The 13,774-nt window shown below is 40.7% G+C and overlaps 1 protein-coding gene across 1 annotated transcript in view; it reads right to left on the bottom strand.

Moving 5' to 3' along the window:
* Positions 1-1,493: 1,493 nt before the first annotated feature.
* Positions 1,494-13,774, bottom strand: part of MYO3A (myosin IIIA) — a 117,018-nt gene continuing 104,737 nt past the window's right edge. Inside the window, 4 exon segments of the mRNA XM_032100904.1 lie at positions 1,494-2,940; positions 4,808-4,948; positions 6,703-6,743; positions 9,271-9,380. Of these exon segments, the coding sequence (XP_031956795.1) occupies positions 2,835-2,940; positions 4,808-4,948; positions 6,703-6,743; positions 9,271-9,380 (398 nt within the window). The 3' untranslated portion in view covers positions 1,494-2,834.

Genomic DNA, 13,774 nt, shown 5'->3' on the forward strand with positions numbered 1-13,774 from the left:
GGACGGGGCGGGCGGCTCCACGGGAAGAGGTGCCCGCTGAGGCGGCCAGCAGCGACGGCGTCGGCTGTTCTAAAAGGTGTCCGCACCCTGCATCGGAGGATCGAGGGGCGGCGGTGGGAGGGCGATAGCACTCGCGGCAGACCCGAGCTATAGGGGCTGCTTGCGCTGGGGCTGCAGCTGCCTTGGGGGGCGAAGGCGAGCGAGGTGGCCTGTGCCGTCTTCACCCCACCGACGGTCCGTGCGGCCGCAGCCCCGCGGGGCGGGAGGAGAGGGCCGAGCCTCCCGGTGCTGCCGAGCGCTGAGCGGAGTGGAATGGTAGTTTTCCAGGTCTTGGCGTGGGCGGCCGCGGTGGTCTAGCCTGGTACCCTGACGAGAAGGTTGGGACTACGGGGAAGTGTCCTCAGTCCTTTAAGATGCAAAGCGAGGGAAAATCCCCCCACCCCACCTCCCACTTTTGCACCGGGGCACCTCCGCACGTACGAGCAGGGCACTCCTGGGCGGCGGCGCCGACGCCGGGACAGCCCGTGGTGCCGGCGGCGAGCAGCGAGGCAGTCCCGAGGTGAGGAAGAGACAGCACTCCCGAGCCTCCGCCGTCTCATCGGCCCGGCCCGGCCCAGCCCACAATCACGGGCGGGCGCCCCGTCGGGCCGGGCCGTCGCGCAGAAGGCGCTGGTGGAAGGGCCCGCCGGGGGCTGGGGTCCCGCTGTCCCTCCTGCTCCCGTGCAGGCAGGGGGATCCTGGCTCCCACGGACGTGCGGGAGGAGCCTTGCGCGACGCCGCGGCTGCCCCCGCGTGTCCTCGGAGCTCCGGGGCACTCCCGGGGGCTTCCCGCAACATTCCGAGTTGGGGACCATGGTGGAGCCGCCATCCTCGCTCCAGCCCCGAAGAGGCAGAGGGCCCGGAGGCCAGACGGGAAGAGCACGAAAACAACTGTTCCCATTCCCTTCACGACGTCGTTTCTGAAGGCAACCAAACCTCCGTTTTCCACCCAGCCGGGTGTCCGCGGGAGCACGGAGCCTTTCCCTGTCGCGGCTGCCTCTCCTCTGGCACCGGAGAGATTTCCAGCCCTGGCCTTGGAGGGAGGCAGGCGGGACCATACCAGGCCAGGATGTGGCTCTGCCGAGAGCGCTGGTCACGCAGGGCCCCCAGACTCCTCGCAGCCAGGCCCTGCGGCTCCCGCGCTGTGTTCAGCCGGGGGCATCTCTGCTTTCTGCGGGCATCTGCATGGTTACCAGGAGTGTCCCGCCATGAGACATCACAGAAATGTCTCAATTCTTTAAAACACTGCCGTGGTGGGAAAGAAAAAGAAAATCAGTCTAGGCATCTCTTCTCGTGAAATTAGTCTGTTCTAGTTGCCGCATCACATTGGTTTGCACGTAGACAATAACTCCAGCTTTCCACGGCCAGAGGCTGCTGTGAGCCCTTCCCTGCCTTGCTCACTCATGCCCCAGCCCATGTCGGCTCTGGGTGTAATTCAGACACAACCAACCGTATCACTGCTTTGTGCATTTTTATTTACTTTACCGTTTTAATAATACATGACGAAGCGACTTTAAAACGGATTTTAAATTTTTAACAATTTATAGCAAATTTTACATTGTAGCACATTTTAATCTGGTGCACAGCTTTGTAACTAGTTACAGATCAGGAAGCAATAGTTATCTGTCTCTGGGGAAAAGGCCAAATGTGCGTGGGGAATAGACAAAACTCAGCCTCTGTGGCTGACTGCTGCCGCCAATTGTCACATTTAGGAGAGCTGAGGAATGGAGTAGGATCAGGCCTTTATGCTGGCATCGTGAAATTTGCCTTCTCTTGCTTTGCAGCTGGGAACATGCAATTATGAATCCTGAAAAGAAGCGCTGCAATTATCTGTGTGGTTTCTCTGAAATAAGGTCTTTTGAAAAAGGAATCAGGGGGATATTTGAACACCGTGGCTATTGCTTTTATTTTCATTTAATTTCTAGTGGAACTGATTAAGAATGATCATTACATTTCGGCAGCTATCAACCAGAGAGTGTATTTCTATTCCTTTCTTGGTACCCCAGAGATTAAGATTCCTAAAAGTCTAATGCAAATGAGAACAAAGCAAACATGATTTAAAAGTTCATCACTTAGTCACAAAGCTCAGAGACAGAGGAGAGGGCTGGATGTACTTCCCATAAATGGACATCTCCAACATAAAGATTATACACACAATATTGACCTTTAAAACTGGCTACTAGGTTTACAGTAAAGTCAATAATGAAATAAACTGCCATAGTATGCTATCCAATTAATTGTATATGTTCATTTTAATTAGAGGGACACTTGCCACAAACAGGTTATCCCAAAATTTAGTCAGGGTAAACTAAAAGCAGAAATTCCCCCATGATGCTCTTGTAATTTTTTTTCCCTGTAAAACAATTTATTAGAAACAATAACTAAGGTTTTCTGAAGGTGCATATGGGTATTTGAAAGCTTAACTAGGGAACTATAAAGTAAATTATTATTTTGATTGGATGAGACTGATAAAATGAAAAAAAAGAAATATGCACTGAGGAAAGGAAACTAGATTTAAGCTGTTTAATGTCTAATAATTTTAGGATGTAGCAGTGGTACACAAAAGAAAGCTGATTTTTGTATTAGGGAAGGATATGATATGTGACTGACAGTGTCCCTTTGCAATGGTGTTGGGCTGTAAACCACAGTAATTCGTATTCACATGAACACACACGTAAACTTGAAACATTGAAGATTAAAAAAAAAAAAAGGAAACACATGGTATAAAATGATTTAAAAAAATTATGCTAATAAAAGCCAAATGGCAGCAGGAACAGCAGCAGCAGCTAGAATGGCTAGATAAGGCGCCGGCGCTGTGAGGTCTTCCGCAGCAGTCGTCTGTAGTCATAGGGATTATCTTCGGCTTTACTCTCTTCCAGGGGTCTTTCTGCAACCCTCGACCTAGGGATTAAGCACAGAAGTGTTTTAGAAATTAAAGTCAAAACATTTACCTTGGCAAACATTCCTAATCGACTGCTTAACCTCCACCCTTGTGGGGGGAAAATAAAAGGAGAAAGAAAAAAAATCAGCTAACTTTGCTAGGCCTCTTCCTGTGCTGCACAAAACAGGCACCTCGGAACAAACACATTATGTGCTAGAAGCAGATGAACACAGAAGAACAACATGTTCTTCTATGAAGGAGACATAATAAAAGGACATAAAAACATTGAGAGGATGGGGATGCTTTGCAGTAGCATTTGCCTGATGGTTACTGCACCAGATTTTTAGTTGGCATAAATTAGTTTGCTCTGTATTTAACCTGCCTGTGGAGCTCCCTATAAGTGTCCATCTCATTTTATTTTATTTTCAGATGGCAAGATGCATTTTGGATGTCACCTCTGACAGGCTGGAATGGTGATGTGGCATCAGCTGTTACCATGAAGCAAGATTAAAAATAAAAGACAGTTATTTAAAAAGTAAATTACTCTGAAAAAATTACAAAAATCTGTAGTGTTCTACATTAAAGGTGCTCCCACCACTGGTCCTATACCAATGTTGAAGGTAAACTGCCAAATAAAAAATACTCAGTGCTTCACTTCTGTAATTGAAATGGCTGTATAGTCTTTATATCCTTGTGACCCTATTCAAGAGATACTGAAGTGCAGAAATGTTTACTAATTGCATCCATCTGCCCTCTGAGGTAACTGTTAATTTAAAAGTTACACATATTTTGCTTCACTATGGCTACTTAGGCTGCAATCAGAGCAGCATATAGTAAAGGGTGAGAAATTCCTTTTAGTAAACTCAGTAGCAAGGCTTTCATTCACCTACACCAGATTCAGGGTGACAGATTTGGTGTAACTAAACACCTTAGAAATGCAACATTTTCTAATGGTTGTAAACTGTATGGTAATTCCCTGATATTATTACTTTTAATTACACATCTTCACAACGCTTTCCTGAAACTAATTTAGATCCTATGTGAAAAAAAGCCAGAAATGAAATACTTAACGGGCACAAAACATTCTACATTCTAAATGTTCTACAAACATTTTCTCTGTTACTACAGATACATTTTCAAATTCAGCCGTCATCCCAGGCTTAGTGTTTCCCTTAAGACTTTGACCTAGATAGTTTTCCAAGCTTTTCTTATATTTAGGAACATGTAAGAAGATACAATTATATTATTACAGATATGTGTTTGCATGTGCTGTGTGTGTGGGTGCATTGGCAAGAGTGGGAATATGAATTTGCTTAGCCTGGCAGCAGTCACCCTCTATGAAGTCTACGTGGGAAGAGAGGAAGTCGAGTGAACCATCCCTTTAGGGTTTTTCTCCTTACTGTCCACCTTGGTGAGGTGCACTCAGGCTACAGACACCTGTCCTGCTACAGGACAGCAGGAGAAGGAGGCAGTCCAGCTGGAGTCTTACCTGCAGAAAACATGCAGAAAGTCTGGCACACGTCCACCCTATTTAAAACCTAACTAATCAGAAATACAGTTTTTAGATTCTGCTTCAGTTTAATTTTATGTTAGATCAGAGATGCAGAATGTCTGTCCATCTGGCCCTTGGGAAACCAAAAACTAGCAGGTAGGCTAAACACCAATCACACTGGCATTTATCCCTCCTGCATGGGGAATGTTTCAGATATTCCCATTTTAAGACGGGAAATTTTCAGCTAGATGTTTTACAAGTTGATTTGGTAAAATTCCATGGATAAATTATGTGCAATTTGAAAGTGCATTTCTTTTCTTTTTATTAGTCTTTTGAATATCTCAACAAGGATATACAGTATTTATTTTTTCCTATTATTATTTTGTATGAATTACCGCTCGGTAGCTCTTAAAATGGAAGTCCTGCGCTCAATTGGGTGTCTCTTCCTTCTTGTGGTAGTACTGCTGTCCTTGGAGGTGGAGTCAGTGGAGGAGATTTTTTGGTAGTAGATATCTAAATCTAGCACTTTGCTCAGACTGTCAATAAATAAGAACACTAAGTTAAATGGTTAACTTGTCAATATTATTTTCAACATACAAACCCAAGGCAACCAAATACCATTATTAGTTCTGTTTATGTGGTGAGGATCTAAGGAAAAACATATATAGGCACCAAAAAATCAGTCTCTGAAGTGTGACTACTGTATAATGTAGATATTGAGAATTTTGAAATGCTAAATATTTTTATATATTCATAAAGGAGACACAGATGACTGAAATTGTTTGGGTTTGCCACTAGACTCAGTGGAGAGGCATTTTTATGGTGTAATTAATCTGGCCTATTTTAGATACCTCTTTGAGCAAGAAACGAATAATTTTCCTAAAGATGACTATTTTTTTCTCTGAGTATAAGAAGAGAGTCTAAAGCAACTGGTTCTGATACGGGTGTCAGTAATGCAGATATCTTATTTTGTTAGGTGAATGCTATCCTGAGTATTATACATACAGAAAAAATCAATCCCAACATCTAGTTTAGAATGGCTAAGGAAAGAAATAATATCCTAAAAAGAAACTGAACAGAGAAATTCAGAATTCAATCTTCACATTGTTAGAAACCAGAAGTAATTAATTGATTTCACTTGCTATGTTCCACTAATATGGAGTCATCACATGAAAGAAGATGCAGTCAGGGAACTGGTTAACTAGATTTAAGATAAGTGAAACCTAACTGAGGCCAATGAGAGAAAACACTAGATTTTGGTGTAAACACTAGATTTTCTGTGTTACAGGCTTTTCTTCCCCTAGACTAGAGCAAATAGGTGTGAAATTTTTTTAGGATCCAAATGACAGGAGAAAAAAAGCTGAAAGAGACCAAACATGGGGGACATCGACATAAGGTCAGTCCTTTAAGCTGCAGAATAATCAAGTGCAATTTAAACTGTGGTTGAATGAAGCTCAATGCTGTGAGCACATTTTATATAGATGTAATGCCATGCAACATCCTTTAAGATACAAATTTTAGCTATGGAGTTTGTATTCTGCAGCCCTAGCCAAGGATAGTGCAGAGAGTCCATTCATCTGTCATCTATGAGCAGGCTGCCATTGCACACATGGTACCACAGCAGTGCCACTGAAGGGGCAGCAAAAAAGCCTCAGTATAGAAATACAAATAAAATAAAGCTTTGATGTATGTCAGGAGCTGTGAACCAAGTCTGCAGCACACGTAAGGATCTAAGACAGAGAAAGGCAGAATATATCTATTGCTTCCTTTTTCTCTGCAGAGATCCATCAAAATAGGTTAGTTACACTGTGAAGAAACCACTTCTGGTTCAAATTCCAAGGGCTACTCTTCTTTAGCTGTTATTATTAGTCTTTGTTTTAATTTTTTATTATCTATTTCCAAACACTCATATATTTTTAGAAGAAAATTTTGACAATCTTTGTATTTTTGCTAACAAAAAAGAACTGGTTGCCCATTTGCTTTGACTAGAATTTTAAGCACCTTCAATTATTTTCTGTGTCAGAACTATCTTTGATATGGACCTTATCTTAACTTATTATAATGCTTGTGTTACCATGGTAAACGGCCATGTTTTAGGAGAACTGAATGACTGAATTCTATAATGGATTTTAGTCAATGAAAATTGCATATTTTAACTTTGTATACATGTCTCCTTGTGAATCACCAAATTACCATTCTTTTTTCAATGCTTTATTCTCCTGGTTGAAGTACAGCTAAAAACTATTCTAGAGTACTGGAATGACAATAGTGAGATAATGAAGAAAATTACCTTTCTTTTCTTGGTTTCCGTTTTTCATCTTGTATTGATTTCTAAGAAAATACAAAGTAATTAAAAATACGAAAAGGAAAGCTTATGCAAACATACAATTCATCAGTGTTAGGTAGGAGAATGGTATATATTTTTCATTAGAAGAAATTCTAGAGAATGAGCAAGTGTGCCAGAAAAATCTCTTTTAAGAACCTTTGAGACAGAGAATGAGATCAGCATTGCTGCTCCCAAATTTGTTGCCATACTGGAAAAAAAAAACCAAAAACCCAAAGTAATGATGATCAGAACAGAAAAAGAAGATCTAAAACTTTCAAATAGCTATAGCTGTTTTAATGAAGTTGACAACACTATCTCACTGAGGCAAATTTACTGTGATGCCATGAGAATTTCCATGAATAGAAGCAACGCAGTGGAAGGAGGCATAATCCTATTCTCATTAATGCCAATGTAGGATTCACACAGGTTTAGTAGAATAAAATGGACAAAGGCCCCATTTAAAAACAGTATACTAGGTGGCAAAAGAACATTTAGGATACAAGATTTCTAAAAATGCACAGGAGAGAAGATTCATAGGGAATGTGAATAATTTCTTATCTCTAATAGAGTTCTATCCCTACAGCCAAAACAATGCTATGCTGCAGCATCACACTTCAAAGGCATTATTTTTAAGTACTGATGGTCTTAATAGTGTTTCTTGCAAATGAGTGAAAACTTATTAGAATTCGTCACTGTAAAGTCACCAAGAATGAGAAATCCTGATGGACTTCAGTATGCAAGCAAATGAACATGACACATAATTCCAAAATGATAGGCTGATTTAAAGAAATATACCCCAAAATAAAATTCTACTGCTTCATATGATCAATGGGCTATTGTCAGGCTTCGTTTATACCTGTATACCCTTCAGGTCATTTGATATGCAAGGAGACAAGTGAGAATGTAAGGTGTCTAATTAATGTCTGTAGCATAATGTGAGAGAAATATCTGATTTTGCAGAAGATAGAGAAAATTTTTTAAAAATGCACGGATATTGTGTTTCTTCACTTTCCTATGATCTGGGCTTGATAATAATCTGTGAATGCCTGAAGGTCACAGAGATTTTTAATAAGGTAGAAAATCCATAATAGCTGGGAAAGCTGACTGCCCTCTAAAGCTGACTGCCGTCTAAAGTTAGAGCTTCATGACTTACTCAAGGTCTAAGAATTTAAGAACTAGTAAGTCTCCTTTCTAAGCTCCAGTACAGATATTTACATTGAACCTTTCCCTGACCAGTGAATTCCATGTCAGGAAGACAGGCTTCTCTTTTTCACACCTTCTTGAAAATACAACTAATTGAAGGTAATATTGATTAATATCTTGAAAATCTGCTGCTGAAAAATTGATTAAAAATTTCCTGGCATTACTGCAGTTTTTGTTTGCACTGATGTCATGGCTGTTTTCTGATACGGAGCTGGCCATGTAACAAATTAGCTCTCAGAAAATACCACGTTCCTGACTATAGTCTTAGCTTTCTAAACAGGCATTTACCTCAGAATTACCCTTCTCCTCAGAAATTTCCTAATACAAATTCTGTATCATGCCTTTCATTTCAGTCCTTTATCTCACCAATCCTGCTTTCACAAAACAAATTTTATTCTTACATGCAAATTTATTTCTAAGAATGTAATTTCTTTTCAGAATATCACAGTTCCAAAGCTGTGTTATTTCAAAGTCCCAGAATAAAACATAGCTGTATTTGTCTTTTTTTGGTATGCCAGACACAACTGTCCCTACAGGCCCTGGTGACACCTTCTGTTGAAAGGAGAAGCAATTGCTAAGGTTAGTTTATTAGCTGGGTTCTCACTGGCTGTTAAAATAGGTCACTAAGATACAGGCACCTCAAGCAAATCAGTTTAATTGCTTTTTTTGTTGGGAGTGCTTTCTGAGCTGCTTTTACATTTTCACTCTTTCTGCTTAATTTCTTGCCTTTTTTTCCTATATTTAAGGGCACTGAAGTCAAGAGGGGAAAGCAGCACTCGGTATCTGAACTTGGACCAAAGGATATATATAGAGACACTCAAATCCATTAGTCTCCTGAGCAGTTGGTATTTGCCAATGCTTCATAATCACAATCTGACACATTTGTAAAGGAAGTTACAGTGTGCATACTAATACAGCTTATTTTAGTATTTGCTCTCTCTGCAAGATCAAGCACTAATTTAGAGGCTCAAAATAGCTCCAAACAAACCTGTGACTCTCCTGGTTCTCTCCTGTGACTTACAAAGAAACTATGGAGATAGGGCACTTGATTTGGGTATTGAAAATGCAAACGCTGCTTATGCATAATATGAAAATACGTATGTTTAGGTACAAAAGTAAATACTGGTCTGACATAGCTGCCCAGTCTGGGTAATTCTGTACTCCAATTTCAAGTCTCGTTTGAAATGTGACATTTGTGGCATGCCTCCTTTCAGCAGGACACAGGTTTTATGTTGCATTAGAAAAGAATAATGGGAATTGCGCAATTAGAAAGATAGGTTGGCGGGAATTATCTGACAGTTTTAGCCCACAAAAGCTTCCTAAACTCACATGTATTAGAGTGTAGTAGGTGGAGTCTTCTGGATTATTTAATGTCTTGGGCTTCCGTGGCCTTCTGGGGGGCCTCTGCATTGGGCGAGAGTCTTCTACTTTGGCCACAACTGTAAAAAAGCAGAAGATAGAAACATTTATTTCTTCACAGAATGGGAAGCTTTTGGAAAAACAGGAGAGAATTTCACCAAAGAGAGAAAAAATTCCACATAGCCACTTTTACTGCTTGCAATAACTCAAGAAAGCAACCGGTCTGGACATTTTCATCAGCAGAGAATGGGTTTATTCTTCTGAGTCCTGACTGTCCACAGGGACAAATGCCACATAATGAATGCTAGGCTGGAACAGCCCAAAGGTCTGCCTGGCACAGGCCTCTCCTGAAAAGGGCTGATGCTTCACATTCAGAAAAGGGCTCTGAAGGGTAATGGCTACTGTGAGGCCACTGCCTCATAACAGGGACCTGTGCGGCAGGGGTGATGTTTTTTCAGACTCAAGTCAATCTTTAAGGTGCTGAATGAGGGAACTAGCATTAGGCCTCTGTTCCAGAGGTTGTCCTCTACACTATCATAGTGAAGATTTTCCTCCAGGTCTCCTGCTGAGGCTTTTCATCTCAAGCCAAATCACGTACCACTGGGCAGCACAGCATGACCATGTCCATCGCATCCAGTGTAGTCTATGTTAGCATACTTGAATTCTGGTCTCTATTTCTACAAAAGCTTTCTGCCAACATGTGAAAAATGCCTTCACTCTAATAGAAATGAAATCAAGATTTTAACACAAAATGGCAGTCTCCCAGTTCAGAGTTAGACACTGACTTGTAGATTACATTGGCTGGCACATAGAGAAGTAGAAAAATATCTTGGGTATTTGCTTGTTAAAAATCTATATGCAGTTCTGACAGTGCTAGGATACAGGGCTGCTTGGGTTCATATAGGCTGTATGTCACAGAGACAACACAGAGCGCAGGGTTCCTAATGCCTTGGAAGACCACAGAATTGACCCTGGAGGGACAAGGGACCACAAACGTACAGCCTGGTGAGCCTGGTCTCCTTCCCTTCAGCTTCAGCTATAGGAAAAGTTAATGGGGTGACAGCAATTCCTTTATGATGAAGGAGAAGGGGGTTGCACAGAGCAGAACACCAACGATAGAAATGGGTCATAGGGACACATACAGAGTAGTGAATGAAGTCACAGCGCAGTGAACTAAGTGTCTAAGGTATTTTGCATTATCCAGTGAGGTTTGATCTTGCCCTTGTCCCATCACAGATACACTAAGGACAGCCCATGAGAAAAAAACATCTCTCTATTCATAAATTAATATAGTGTGAGGTTGGAATGGGGATCTAGATCCCAGTGAATTACTAAAGTGTGTTTTGCTGATATAATCCACTTTCACACGAAGTGACTTTAACACCATTTTCTTCCCCTATGACCATCACAAGCCCTTTCACATCATAAAAATAAAAACTCTCCCATGTACAGCAGACATCTTTTTAATTAAGAAGGTAGCATAATCATTTAAAATGAGAAACGATCAGTGATACATCAGTGTTGACTCCTGCAAAATTAGCTGTTTAAGTTTTTTGTTATGTGTGATAAATAAAGGCTTGTAAAGGTCATGGGTATATAGAGGAGCCAGAATGAATAATGTTAATTTAAATTGTAGTTGGATAATGATTACATTTATTGTTTTAGTTCCTTATCTGAAATGCAGACTGCTTCTTCTGTAATAAATAAACAAGTATCTTTTTAACATTTTGCACTTGAGAGAACAATGGTGTTTTTCGAAGCCAGGTTACAGCCATGTTTAATTCATGTGAAAAAATGAATTTTAGATGCAATAAATTCATTTCAGTTACCTGTATTAAATATAAGTGACATTCCTTGATTTCAATAGGCTTGACTGTGCTCTTAATGTGGGCTGTTGCTACCTTGCTGCATTTCAAATGGGCCACCTGGAGTTATCTGACTTTCCATTTGTGAGAGAGAAAAGGCATATCTTCCCTATTTTATTTTTAAACACAACAAGAGTCCAAAGTGGAAACACTACTGTCTTGGGGTGACTTTATGATGTATCCCCTATCGCTGCTCTATGCCCAGAAATTAATTTTGTGCCTTTCTGTGTCTTTAAACTGAGCCCGAGAGGGGGGAGAGGAAAAAACTGAGCGAACTTTTCAAAGCAGTTGTTTAAGGACACAGATATACACAGACTCCTCTGCTTCTGCAGCAGCAAGAGTGGAGGAAGCGCCCTGCTTGCTTTCCAGCCAGCTTTCGGCTCCTTTTCTCCAGAGGGAGATGGAGAGTTGAACTTTGTTTTCCTGGGACTTTGGTTTTTCCCTTCTTCTCTTCTGGACTGTTTCAACATCAGAACACATCGGGGGAATTTTCCACCAAGGCCCCGGAGGTGGGCCCGCACCGACCCAGCTCCGAGGAGGAGGAGAGAGATCACACCTACAGAAGGACTCTGGAATTTTCCCAGGTTTCTCTCCACAGTGAGAGGTTTTATTATTTAGCATTATTACCCTTTTCCTGTGTGTTTGTTAAATAAATAGTTTTTATCTCTTTCACTTTCCTCCGAGGAAAATTTATTTTTTCCTGAACCTTTAGGGGAAGGATGGTTGTAACCTGCCTTGTATCAGAGGATATTTTCCTCCAAATTTGTCCAAACCAGCACAACTACCTTGAAAAAAATCCTTAAAATTCAGTGCTGTTGAATAGAAACACCTAACACCCTGTCTGTAGGATATTTTCAAAAAATTTGTCAAAGATCATGAAAATCTGAAAAAAGAAATGAAGCCAATTTGGGGGCTCTAGGAAAATCCCAATGAAAAGGTTCTCATAATGCCTAAAGATTTTTTTACTGTCCCCTAAGAATTCACCACTGTGTATGCTGTTACATTATTTAATTCATTACTGTCAAACAGATGAAGCATTATTGTATTCTAGATTACAATTATTCCAACTTAAATGACTTGTATACTTGTGTGCTCTGCAAAGAAGACTGCTTTTTACATTCAAAAAATACCATTTTGACAATGATAAAGGTTTCAGTTAAAAAAAAAAGCTTTTCAGCTCAACTCTTGTGTTGTACATATGTATAAGCTGTGCAAAAGAATTGAGGGGACAGAAATACCATGTTGGGGCAGGCAGCCTTCTAAGCTTGGACCTCCATTGTTCCTTTTAAAAATTAAATATAGGGCTGAAAATGCATTTCTGAGTTTTGCCTCCAAATTACACAGTAAGGCTTTGCTTTCTTTGTTTCACCAGAAAGTGAAGCTGTGATTTCCTTTTGCACTTAGATTTGTGTTCACTGCTACCAAAATTCAGCAGATGTGGTAGTTATTTGTATTGGATAATACAAAGTAAAATTTGCTTTTTTATTAGTTTCTGATAAATACGGAAATCATTTACTTAGTAAAATTTAAGGTTGGGGGTGCAAATTAAATACACAAGTCTGGTAAATGGTGAGTTTGATGGGCTTGTTTTCCAGATGGCCTATACCTTTCTGCAGGAGGCAGTGAAGCAGAAGGGAGGAGTGAAATAATTAATTTATTAACAAGGCAATTATGTTGCTTCTGTATTCCATGACAAAGAAAAGGTTTTTATTGAAGTCCAATCTCTCCATAGTGAAGTATCTTGTAGCTTATTTTTCCTTAAGACTTCAAGTGTGTCTAGCAAGATCTGTGCTTTACATGTAAAAGGAAAACTGATGTTTCCCTTCTAACAGTCGTTTAAATAGGTATTTTACAACAGTGGTACAAAACCCATTCACACTGTAGCTGTCGAAGCGCTTCAGAAGTGCCAGGTTGGCACTATCATCCCTATCCTCCTAGAAGGGTAAATAAGACGCACAAAGACACATCGAGACTTGCTTAAGGTTACATCACAGCTAATCATTAGCAGAGCTAAGGAGCTGAATGGAGGACTGTGCTGAGACTTTAATCTCTGCCGCCAGCCCACACCTTGCTGTTGTACCTGCCTGAAGAGGTGCTGTCAGTGCTGGGACACACCTTAGGAGCAACACGTAGGAGAAACTGGAAACTTTGATGCAACACAGACATTGCTTTTTAAAGGGTTTACCAGGAGGAAGACAGATTGAATAACAGGTTGGAATAGGGGGATTTTCCTCCTCAGACTTCCCAAGTGTATCCAGTCAGTACTTGGTTAGTCAAAAAAAAAAAAAAAAAAAAGAGGTTGGTCCAGTGATGATAATAAACATTAAAGTTGCTCTCCATGAGAATAAATGAAATACAGAGTTAAAGGTCAGGAAAGGCATGTGAACAGTGCGGCTGCCAGATAACATTCAAGAAGGTTTAGTAAATCCAAGAAAAATTCTTTATTCCTACCAGTATCTCAGCTAGTTCATTTAGCACTACCACAAAGGTTCCTACTAAGTTGCATACACCCTCAATTCTACAACATATGAATACTTTCATACTCAGGCTTCACTGAAAGCTCCAAATATGCTGAAATGTTTATACAATATTTATATGTATCCTGGACA

This window comes from Corvus moneduloides, chromosome 1, assembly GCF_009650955.1.
Source record: "Corvus moneduloides isolate bCorMon1 chromosome 1, bCorMon1.pri, whole genome shotgun sequence".
Classification (NCBI taxonomy): Eukaryota; Metazoa; Chordata; class Aves; order Passeriformes; family Corvidae; genus Corvus; species Corvus moneduloides.